At 43.1% G+C, this 12,529-nt stretch overlaps 1 protein-coding gene across 2 annotated transcripts in view; it reads left to right on the plus strand.

Moving 5' to 3' along the window:
* The window catches only part of LMO1 (LIM domain only 1), a 59,812-nt gene that overhangs the window by 32,374 nt on the left and 14,909 nt on the right, over nucleotides 1–12,529 (plus strand). For both annotated transcript variants that reach the window (XM_050975379.1, XM_009102244.4), the window contains exon 2: nucleotides 11,246–11,459. In XM_050975379.1, the coding sequence (XP_050831336.1) occupies nucleotides 11,246–11,459 (214 nt within the window). The remainder of the gene's footprint in view (nucleotides 1–11,245; nucleotides 11,460–12,529) is intronic.

Consider the following 12,529-nt stretch of genomic DNA (forward strand, 5'->3'; position numbering starts at 1 on the left):
TCCTTTCTAGGACTGTTCTCTGCCTCGTTTTCTAGCTGTGACCCAGCCTTTGTGGCAAAGGTTAGTTGCATCTTTTTCTTAGATAAGAATGAGTTTCATTCAAGCTTAGAAAATTAGCCTTGGAAATACTCAGTCAGTGCAGATTCCTTCTGGAGAGTGCATTTAAAAGTTTAAATCCAAAATTGATTTGGAAGTGCTCTAATCTAAAATAACCCTGATGTTAGCATTGTTGTCTGCAACTCCTGCTAGCCCTGGCGTTCCGGTTCAGCGCGTTGGCACACGGTTCCCTGATGCTGTGAAATTGAGACTCATCTGGAGATACAGCCTTTTCTAAAAAGGATTGCAGGGCACTTAAGACTCCTTATTTCATTAGTTCAGTGAAGGAGTTCTTTTCAGCAGTCAGGAGTCTCCTGATGAGGTGGGCAAAATCTGAGCAAATCACGCGGGGGACACTCGCGTGGAAATGGAGCGCAGGAAAAGCTGCTCAGTAAGTTTTTTTGGCCCGGAAATGTGGCATTTTTTGGAGCTGAAGGTTAGTGGTTTAGAATTTCTTTTTAGTCTGAGGTTTCAGGCAAAGCATTAGTAGCTACATATCCGGGCCAGACTTCAGGAGGTACATTTCAGGAGGCTTTCAGTTCTGCACATTGGGTTGGGTCATAGGATTATTATGTTTTTTTCATTGTTTCTGACCAAGTGTAACCATCACCATCTTTACGTGTGTTGGTGAGAATTAAATGGAGCATGAAGATCTGAATTGAAGAGCAGGCTTCCACTTTAAAGGGATGGGCTGCTGCATGAAGCAGTGGTAATGATCCAGAGGAGCAGGATGCATTGAGGAAAAGAGTGAAGTGTGAGCACCATCCAAAGTGCAGGCAGCAGGTCATAAATTCTTTTAGTGGTGGTGGTCTGAAATTCAAGGAATAGGATTAGAGAGCTACAGTAGGTTAATGAAAATGGCTCCCTCAGGATCAGCTTGAATTCAACTCAGTGGTCAGTTGTAAGAGGAGGAATGTCTTGTGCAATTCCAGCTTCTCATCCATATTCTGAATACTATGATGCTCCTGAATGCTTAATAGAGTAGAATATGCTCTGTTATGATATATTTCATATGACTTCTAGGATGCTTTAATGCAAACTAAATGGCATGCTAACTTGGCCCAAACCCGTAGTGCTCACTTTATTCTGGAATATATGAATTGCACCAGGGTTTTCAAAACCTTGATTGGACATGAAAAAAAAAAAATAAAGGAGGAACAAGAGAAAAAAGTCTTGCAATTCTGATTGTGTCTTTGCTGTTGTCCAGGGTAATAATGCTCAAATCCTGCCTCTATACGTCACCTCAAAGGAACTCATTATAGAATGAGTATACAACAGCCAAGAAACCACTTTCCATTCTTATCAGCATATTTTCTTGTAAAGAATGGTAGCATTAATGGCCAGCTGTGGCTTGTGAGCCCTGACTTAATCAGAAGTGAATAATAAAAATTAATTTGAGGCATATAGTTACTAGCCAACTGCAGCTATAACAAATGTTTAATGATCAGCCTTGCGCTGGGGGCTGCATACTTTTTCCTGGGAATGAAAGGGGAAATGTCCAGGGGTGGGACTTTCTCTGTCCTAATTGCAGTAGCAAAATGAGGTAGAGTAAAATCTGATTGTGGAAGCAAACTGTGGCTCAGTAAGGCTTAAGTTAGACCTCAGTAAACAGAAGAACAGAGGTAATGAAGTATTTAGCCTCTGCTTTCTCTGCCTTCTCTATCTTCACAGCATTAAGAGAACAACTTTGGTTGATATTCTTTGCAAGGTACAGCAAATTCTTTCTGACAAACATCACCCTGCCCTTTATTTAGTCGTGAAATATTAAACTACTTTGCCAGAGTCATCATGAAGGGCATTGTGGTCTCTGGGGTCTGCACTGGGAGAGGAAGGGTTGGTTGTTGGTGGGCTACACTTGGTTTAAACATCTTGGGTCTTTGTCAAACTGCTTGTGAGGCCAGGTTATCCAGGGACCTCCTTTAGGTGAGTGACTGCACCATACAGGTCACGGGCTTTTGTCTGGTCCTTCTCAGACAGCAGCAATACCTGAGCAAAAAGCACTCTGCTCCTCTCTGGCTTCTGCTGCAAAGGACAAGACAGCTCTGGGTCTCTGTTTCACTCAAACACTCCTCTGCCTCCCAGCCACCTCTGGGTGTGACAAGGAGTTTAGAAAGGAGCAAGGCAAATCCTTTGGGAGACGGTAGTTGGACTTTCAAGGTAGTTTCAAGCCCCTGGAGTCTGCCTGAGCCTTTTTATGTTGAGTGCAGCTTGTGGATAAAATCCAGTAAAGCTGCACTAGATGGGAACCATTTTTGACGCCTCTTCTGAGACTTGATTTTGTGCACCTGAAGCTTATCAAAGCAAATCCACAAATTCCACAGTCTTTTGGAAGGTTGCGTAGCATCACTCAAAACTTCATGGCTTGCAAAAGTTTAGGGTATCATTTATATCTAAAATATAAACTCCACTTCCTAAATCAGTATTTATTTACTGGTTAACCTGAACCGTGCTCACTAATGCTCACCAGTGCTCACAGATTGAGCCTGAGAGTCTGTACACACAGGCACTCTTACCACCTCAGCCTCTCTCTTACAACAGGAAAAATGCACCACTTAGATATAATTGGGGGGGAGAAGAGATGGCATGCTCTCTTAACCTTGGTTTTCCTTTGCTACTTTCATGAGACAAAATTCCAGTCTGCTTTATTTTTTAAGTCAGCAAACCGATTATATATTGTAAAAGATCAGTGTTTTCATGGGTGAGTAGTAATTACTGAGTAATGGCTTAAAACATTTCCTGAAGGAACATAAAGCTGTTTTTAAAAGTCAAGAGTACATTAAAAGGATTACCATGTAGATTTGATTTTTAGATAACACTAAAATGGATCCCAAATGGACTTATGAAAAGGGATGCTATCTCTTTAATGGAAAGTGCATGGTCTGACAGCTCAGCATGCAAATGGTCCTGCAAAGGACTGGCTGTTGTGTTTTTTCCTTTCAACAAGAAGACAAGGAAATAGCTTGCCCTTCTCCTTTCAACTTTTAATAGCAGATGGGTTGCTCTGGTTTTGCTAGGAAGGGGAGAAGAGGATAGGTTTGGTGGATAACTGCATCTTTCCAAATCACTGGGGAAGTGTATTTCAGGACTCCTGGAAGGTCAGTCAATGGCAATTGTATCTCTTACACAGTTTGCATTAAGTAGAGTCCTTCTGCATTCCCCATAGGCAAATCTCTCCTTGCCTCTTATATGCAAATAAATTTTAGGCCTAGTATATTTATTACACTAATCTTGTGCAGGGCATGAACATCAGTGCTTGCCTTGGCAGTAAGTTTGGACAGGGCAGGAGAGGCTGGTATATTCATACTACAGTAACTTGCAATCACAATAGTATTTTCTATTTCAGAGTTGCCAACGCAACTTTCTGGTGATTGATGGTATAAATTGGGCTTTTGGCCTGAGCAGGATTTCTTCTAGAAACATTTAAAGGAGTATATTCATATTTCATTAAATACAGAGCACACCGGGATTCCAAATTCTTTTGTGGTATTGCGCAAATTATTATAGGCTCCAAAAGTCTTGAGAAATTTCTATAAGCCTGTGAAAGCTTTAGATTGGATAGTCATCATTGCCTGCATTAAGGGCTGTGACAGATTGCTTCATCAGTGTACACAGAGCAGAACATCAAATGGCCATTTGGCAGTGGGCACTGAAATTCTATTAAGGTTGCCGAAAGCTTAGGTTGACATTGTGTATGTCTGCAAAGAGGCAGAAGAAAAGATGATGGTGATTGTGCAATGATATAGTTCTGTTCTCTTTAAAATATTCACATATATAGCATGCCAGATCTGTCAGGGTGATGTTAATGTTCCGCTGCTAAGCCTGAGCACTGCTGCACTGCACATCTTTGCTCGTGTCTCGAAACCTCGGGATGTTAAACAGGCCATTTCAGCTGGGAGGTGGGCATTGGGTAGCATCACACATCAGCATGAAATAACTGAGGAGTTTCTACTTCTTGAACACTCTTTGGGGTATTTAACTTGATAGAAGGTTTTTCCTTTTGATTTTCTTGCCTGTTGAAAAAGGGAAGGGAAACAAACCCTGCCTTGTATTTAATTGTGGTACCCAGGTTATTCTTACAAGGGCTGAAAAGTGAGGGATGAGTTCTTACCTTTGTGACCATTTGATTCAGAGACCCTTCTACCACTACTTTGCTCTGACACTCAAACCCACTAAATGGACAACTTCTGAAGTTGGTGTCTTTTTCATGGTCACCTGCAAATTGATGGAATATATAGGAATATGGGATGAATTTCAGGCCAGTCATCCCTAACAATAGTTTTTTTCTCATTCTTATACTGCTGGAAGGGTGGTTTGAGGGTAGTCACTCCACTGCCAGACCTTTTTCTACACAGACATTGAAGAAGGGAGCTGGCCACCTGAAATCAGGACCCTTGCCAGACTGCAGTATGCTAATTTGTGACTAATGGAGAAAACTTGATCAGAATGTTCTCAGAGTAGGTTGAAAGTGGAAGAAATCTGCATGTCTTTGTACTGCTTCCAGGGCTTCAAACAGTAAAAATGGATTTTACTGAAACAGTGGATGCGCTAAGAATAAACTTTGGACATGTGCCAATTACAAAAAAATTAAAGCTCAAACAAACACATTTTATGAGCACAGGGAAACATTGCTTCCTGAAATGATTTATAGAAACTGTCTTGCAGCAACAATTATTATGGTTTGTGTTTAGTCCTGCTGCCGTGTGTTTCTTTATAGCTACAGGTTGGCCTCTGGTAGGAGAAACTCTCTAATTGAGAGAGGCTAAAAGCAGGTACTGGAAGACTCAAAACTGGTGGGGAAAATGGATTCTAACCCTAAACCTTGTGTCCTGAATCAGGACCTATGTTGGTACAGATTCAAATTATGCCAAATAATTACTTTGGATGTGTTGGTCTATCTGAGCAAATGGCTTGAAAACAGGGTCCCTACATGTGAGATTGAAGGGGGGTTAAAGCCGCTCATGAAGCTTTGGGTCACTTTTAGGCAGCTGAAACTGCCAGGAGACACTAGACTCTGAAAAATATTTCTCTATAGCTTGTCATGAAGTGTATGGACAAAAAAAAGTTGCTGTGTTATTGGGCAGAGGACTTAGAATCGTCAAAATAGAAGTGGTGATCAAAATGTTGTTTCTCCCACTAACTGCCCTCTCCAACTACTTTTTTGCCATGCTTGGGAAATTTATTCAGGAATGACTCAGAAGAAAGAATACCCCAAATGAATTGCTAAAGCCACTGTAAAAATCACCAGCTGCATATTGCTGCATGATCTGGCAACGCAAAAAAGAGTGTGGTTTCTCATTGAATAATTTTGATGAATGGTCTAAGTCTTACTCATAAGCATTTAGTTGCAAGGACTTGGTGTTCCAAATGTAAGATTTTAATTGGATATACAGATGACATGATGAGTTTCACCTTGCTGGCTGTAATTCTTCTGATGAAATTCTTGGTGAAGATGCCCGAGACAGTGCACTCTCCATTCAGTGGGAGTGCAAGGTCTGACTTGTTTCACAGGGTGCAATATTCATAGAAGGTGAGTAATACAATACTGGGAACACAAAGTGAGTTTCTTTTTAGGGGAATGAAATTCACTGCATCTTTTTGGCAATGACTGTCTGCATTTACTTAAATGGGTGATGCAGGGCTCTAATGCTTTTAAATGATATCAGATCCTCTGATAAAAGACATAAGACTGCAGCCTATTTATTGTGATGAGACAGGAGTTAATAAGATTACTCCTACTCTTCAGTTACTTTTTCATCTTTTGCAGCCAAATGCTGGGGGTTTTGTTAGCAGGCAAAAGGAGGTCAGTTCATTTAAAGGGTGTTGACGCTAGAAATAAACATTTTTTTCCCTCAAGTGGAACTCTGAAACTTAGGCTCAGTTGCCTGACTGCCAAACCCCTGGTCTTTAAACCAGAATTGCTTTTAGCACTGGAATGCTGCATTCTTATAATAACCACTTATATAAATTAAAAAAAAACCCTTAAAAATATTAGAAATAATTTTTAAAAAAGAACAAGTGTAATGTGGTGTTTGGCAGAAGAAGGTCCAGAAATGTGGTAACAGTGTCTGAAGGCACTGCTCAAGGAAGAATTTTGTGCTGGAGAATAAAAACAATTCCAGTGCTGTGTTGTGCAAGGTGCTGTACAACAGGGAGTGATTGTCACAAACCTTTTGGAGGGTAGAAGTACTGTGTGTGTATGTGTGCAAAATTATTTGCTTTGTTGTGGAACAAGCTTTTACTCTTAAAGTAGGTCCTCTGAGGAAAAGTTTTGGGGTTTTAAAAAAAGAAAAAAATAACAGCAACAACGAAGAAACCCAAACAAACACAAACAGACAAACAAAAGCCCCAGCAACAACAAAAAAGCCAACACCAAAAAACTTGTCGAGGGAAAGAGTTAAAGCCATCTGCCTGAAAGCATTGTGTAAAACATACACACAATGTTGGGGAAATAAGCCAATTATGTGTGCTTCACAGGAGGTGGGGGACTGACCTTTGTGTATAATTAGTTCTTTTATTTAAAGCAAAGATTTTGAATAGAATAACTAATTAGCTGTCATAAATGGCAAATTGAAGATTTTGGCCGGATTCCTTGGGGAGAGTGGGAGGAGGTCCCTCCTCCCAGCCCGTACTGTACGCTCTGGCTCTCCTCATTAGGGCTGTTTTTAGTTCTCCACAGAGGTAATGAGGAGTGCAGCCACACACTTCTCCAAGCCCCCTCTAATAAGCCATGAAATGCAGGTGGAACAGAGCTGCCTCCAGCTCCTGCTGCCTTCTCCCCACACATGTGGGTGTAGCTGAGGGGGGCAACTTGGAGTGGAGGGGGTCTGCAAAGTCCTGGTGATATCACCTGTGTTTTATGCTCTGGACTGGACTGTATAAAATACAGGCAGGCTGCAAAGCCTTGAGGCATATATCATTAGCTAGCAGTCCCCCATTACTCTTTCAGACCAATTAACCTTTAGAGTTGCATTAGAGAAATTAGGTGGTGAACTTCCCTGCTTTCAGAGGGGACCTCTAGCTCTGCTGCAGACCAGAGCACTGTGGAGCCCTGCGCCGTAGGACCAGTGCAGATAACTGTTATTTAAAAGGTCTGCCATTTATGAAAAGTTCCCAGGCTCTCTTGGAAAGGAGGCTTTATGAACAGTGCCCTTAGAGGAACTGCAGCTGATTGCCATGTGAATAGAAATATCAGTAAAATGGCTTAGAAAAATTTAGAGGTGTACTTAGTGGACACTTGTGTTATAAAGCCAGCTGAATCATTTTACAGAAAGGCTCCGACTGAGCAGATACGGGCTGATTAAAGCTTGTTTGTCCGGCTGTGAATAGTGGTAAAGTTTGGATTACTCACTACAATAACAGCCTCTTTAGACACAGACATAAATTTCAGTAAGTCCAGAGGTGGTGTCTATAATTTTTTAATGTGTATTGGAGCTCTGAGCACTCAGAGCGGGTTTAGTTTTGTATTTACCAGCAGCAAGTCTATTAAGCTGTAAAGGGCAAAGAAGGCAGTGTAGGTAGCCAGAAATAGAAAGGATTCATCTACTGTTTCTAAGAAAAGAGAGCACTGGATGTCTAGCAACAGGAGAGAGGAGAGCAACTTGATGGTACTTTCAGATTCTGGCAATAATCAGTGTTCCCTTGTGATCACATATTTAAATATGTGAGCATCCAGCTGTTAATTTTTCTAGTTCTGCTACACTCCTCATTTTCTTATCCTCATCCACAGAGCACGTGTGGAATTTGTCAAAGGTGACCCCTTTGTTTCTTGACAGTCCCAGTTAGACACCACGTGTCCCTCATCAAATTGAACTGGATATCTTGGCATGTTTAGGCAAGTACTGGGAGGAAATGGACATAGAGAAATGAAGCAACATCCCAGTCTTGCAGTGGGGAAATTACTAAAAAGAAAGAGCAGTTCTCCAGGTGGTTTCTGCCTGCAGAGCCCAGGCTGCTTCAGGTCTGCTGGAAGGAGGAGGCAGGAGGAGGGAAAGCAAGGTTTGGTGTTGATTGTGTCCTCTATGTGCAAGCCTCTAACTGTGAAAAGGGTTAAGCTTCTGAAATGCTTCTCTCTCGTTGCTTGGAAATGACATGGCAAGTGTTCGAGGAACCCTTGCTGATCAAGTTTGGCAGTTTTTGAAATTTTGTTTCACGCCTTGCCTGCTGTGTCAACTCACCAGCTAATTGCAGCTGCAACTTTCGGTGGTGGCTTGTGTGCCCCGTGCAGACCGGTTGGTTGGGATGTCGGAGGGAAACCTCACAGCCCAAAATGTAATTTCAAAACACTGAACCTGACCAGCAGAGGCTGACCTTGCTCGTTATTATCTGAGTGGGAATAGCAGCTTTGAACATCATATGATCTCTGAAATGGTACCTTTTTTCATTAGAAAGCCCCCTGCTGAACGCTGACCAAATACATAGCTTTTTTCCTTGCTTAAGGTACTGCTTAAAAATATATCTATATCTGTTCCTTTGCTAGTTATTAGAAGCAAATCAAAGTGTTACATTCCCCTTACTTGCAGAAGCCTCTCATAAGACAGTGGTGCTCTTGCAATAGCGAGGAGCTCAGATGGCTGCGGAGAGCGAGGGCTGCCAGGGCCTCAGATGGAACAAGAACTGCCCCTGCAGTCAGCCCTCAGCCATCCAGGCCTGCTTGCCACAGGAGAACCTCCTAACCTGCCCCAAATTATCAAACCAGCCTCTCCTAATGGTCCAGCCAGGGTGTCATCCCTGCACAACTGCCCTTGTGCTTGATGCTGCTGCATTGGCACCCTCTCTCTGGGTGAGGGCAGCTGGACCTCTGAAAGGGCACTGCTTTCCAAAGTGAAGCCTTGGGAAGTCCCATCTGGCTGAGGATCTTGTGTTTCTGAACTACAGAGCTGATCTCAAACCCCATCCATGCAGCAGCTCTCTTGAGTTTAAGGTGTGCTGGTTATGTGGAATCTGTGTCTTTCCAGATGCAGGATCCTGGTGTTACCTACACAAACCTTGCCAAAGGATTGTATGATGACCCCCCCTTCTTGTGAGAAATCCTCCTCTGCCTCTAAGGGTACACATTTAGAGAGCCTGTTTGGGGGGTGAATAATGACTTGCTGGTGTCTGGGGCTCCTATCTAAAAACATAATTCTCACATCTAGGTCCTAGTTTTCATAGGTGCGAACTATTTTCTTTCATCACTGGTACTGATCTTACACAGCTTGCAAATGCAAATTCACATGCTCACCCTTCTCTGCCTCACAACAAGGCAGACTCTTCTCACAATGTGCAGTTTTCCTGGAGTGGAGTCGGGAAGAGCATGGAAATTGTTCAAAAATGGAGGCTTCTTTTTGCTATCGAGAAGTATTTTGGATTAAAAAACCCAAACAAACAGGGGTGTGCCTAGAACCACAGGTCCACTCCCCTCATTCTCATAAGAAACTCTCACCAGGCACATGGGACTAATGCAGTCTGACCTGCAGCATCATCCACTTCTGATGCTTCCCTGTCTTGTCCCTCTTTCCAAATGTGTGTGTGTGTGTTTCTCAGTGGCTTTGTAGAATTCCTCTCAGGAGCGTTGCAGGTTGCATGTGTGGCCAGTCTAATACAGATACAGGTTTGCACTAAATTATTGCAGATTTGTCACTGGTGTCAAAAGTTTGCTTGTAGAGACTTGGGTTTTGAGCGTGCTGCAGCAGAGGGCAGGAGGGGTCTTTAAGGGTTCTTGAAAGTTGCTTGGCCTGTCTCTGTGCTGCTGAGACCACTTTGGTTGCAGATGGATCAATACCTCGCTGTTTGTGTGGAGGTGTCTTTAGTGCTACTGTCGTCTGCTCGGGCTCTGACAAAGCAATTATTACTGTGGGAGTGGTGGGTTTACATGTGCTGACCATTAGCCACTCTCAGGTCACCCTGGCTTTTAAGGAGAGCAGCAAATGTCACTTACTGCAGTGGCACTGGCTGGGTCCTCTCTGCCTAAGGGACTGTTAATAATTCTATTATCAAGCTGCTGCTTTCCGGGACATCCAGCGCTTCCTGCAGAAAGGGTGGATTAACTTTGTGTAAGAGTATATAACCAGTGACACCTGCTGCAGTGCCACAGTGTCCCTTCTCATCATCTCTGCATTGGTTAAGCCACAGTGTGCTTGTTACGGGCCCAGCATTGTCATTTTTAGTGACTGACACCAGTAAAAATAAAAATCATAACAAATTCTGCTGTCTCAGTGAGTTAATTTCTTCTTTCATCGTTTCCTGTCCTGTCCCTCACCCACAGTACAACCCTTGTTTATTTTTCCACCTTGCCTGTTGATTCCATAAAGTCCTTTCCTGGCTCTTAAATTGAGAAGGCTGATGGGCATCACAGTGCTCACCATGGCAGGCACTGGCTGCTTGGAGAAAAGGAAAAAGCTGGACAGCACTGAGGGGAAGGTGACCACAGAAGTCCCCCAAGCCTCCTGAGCTGAGTGTGCTGTCACCACCTCATACCCAGCTATCTCATGGCTGTTTTGCAGTTCCAGCAGGGGTTTCCAGGAAGGATGAAACTCCTGGCTGTTTGCTGCCTTCTCCAGTGATACAGGAGGAGGAGGAAAGCTCTGCTTTGCTTAAGGAATGTGGCAGAGGGGTGCTGGTGGGGTTATTCTCAGCAGTTCTCAAGGTCTTTTGAATCAAATTTATTTTGGAGCAGCCTGCTCTGGCTTTCAGTCAGGCCTCTGTGACCCACAGGATTCACAAGAGAGGAAAAACAGAGGCATACCACATCTTTTTATACCCACTCTTCTCCCCTCCCCATCAAACTCAACTCAGATGCTGAACCAGGGGGATACATACCATGGTGGCCCTTCTGCTCTTTTTAATTGCCTGTGGCAGGTAATTAACAACACAAGGGTGTGGGTAATGAGGGGAAAAAATAAATGTTGAAATTTCAGCCAGTTTATTCTGCTGCAGGATGTTGGCTAGAAAGAGTCTGGTGCGTTGTGTCAGTCCTGCCCTTAGGAAAAAAGGGCTGCGAGTGTCGCAGTCCCCGTTAGCCTAGGACAGCAAATGAAGTTGGGATTCCTTTGACTGTCAGCTCCATGCAACGTGAGCTTCCTTTGGCTGTGAGCCCCTTGTAGTGGCAGCAGCAGCAGCAGTGTTTGCCCCCAGCCTGTGCTCTGAAGGAAGTGCTGTGTTTGCCTTGCAGGCGTGCCGATGCTCTCCGTGCAGCCCAAGGGGAAGCAGAAGGGATGCGCCGGCTGCAACCGAAAGATCAAGGACCGCTACCTGCTGAAGGCTCTGGATAAGTATTGGCATGAAGACTGTCTAAAGTGTGCCTGCTGCGACTGCCGTCTTGGAGAGGTTGGATCAACTCTTTACACAAAAGCAAATCTCATTCTCTGCCGCAGAGATTACCTGAGGTAAATAGAAGGACGGACTGTGGGCTCTTCCCGAAGCCTCTCGGCGTGCTGCCGGCTGCGTGGCTTCCCAAAAATGGGACAGTGTGTGCTTGTGCATGGCCAGCCCTGCCCAGAGGAGACTGGAGCTCCTTCCACTGTCTAGGCAGGGTTTTTATTTGCACTTTTGTAGTCTGGGAGGTGAAATCCTGCTTTTAGGTGAAGGTACAAGGCAGAGGCCATGAGTTTTTATTATTATTATTATTATTATTATTATTATTATTATTATTATTATTATTATTATTATTATTATTATTATTATTATTATTATTATTATTATTATTATTATTATGGACCAACCAGAACAAACTCTGCTTGCTGAGTAAGTTAGGAAAAACTCTTAATTCTCCTTGCATATCTCTGATGCTGTACTCCTGCATATTGACTGAGACCTGACCAAACCTTTACCTTTTCCTTTTTAGTCATAGCTTTTAGACAGACTTCTAGGCCTGAGTAAGGTTGCTCCCAAGGGGCTCTTGTATCTTTCCTAACTAAACAGAGCAAAGCTCAAAAATTACAGATCAACTTCAAAAAATGTTTTTGTCTGAGGAAATCAGCAGAGACCATCACTAGCTTGGAGTCAGAACCATTCTGTCAGTGTGTTTCTGCAATCCATAACAACACATGGGATTTTTTGCCTGATGTGTATGGGGGTTTTGTGCAAAATACTTTATGCAAACATAAATGAATATTAATAAGACAGCAGGCCTAATGCAAACATTATTATGAGGGTCACACTGCAAAAACACTCAGACTTTTGCTTTGTTTTTCCTTTGGAAGAATGTACTTGATCTCCAGCTAATGTGTGTGTTTTCTTTTATTTTTCCTCAAGCACTGATAGCATTTCCCAGGCAAGCTCAACCAGTAAAACATCTGAAGCAGAACAAGCCCAACACACTGTTGTAAGATAGGGAGGTGAAATGCCTCCTAACCTTGCAGTGTTCAGGGGCTGCCCAGATTAGTGTCAGTGCTCAGATGCTTCGTGTGTTTCAATGTAAAAGGTTTTTCTGAAAATCTTCAGTAAATATTTCCTT

This window comes from Serinus canaria, chromosome 5 (assembly GCF_022539315.1).
Source record: "Serinus canaria isolate serCan28SL12 chromosome 5, serCan2020, whole genome shotgun sequence".
Taxonomy (NCBI): domain Eukaryota; kingdom Metazoa; phylum Chordata; class Aves; order Passeriformes; family Fringillidae; genus Serinus; species Serinus canaria.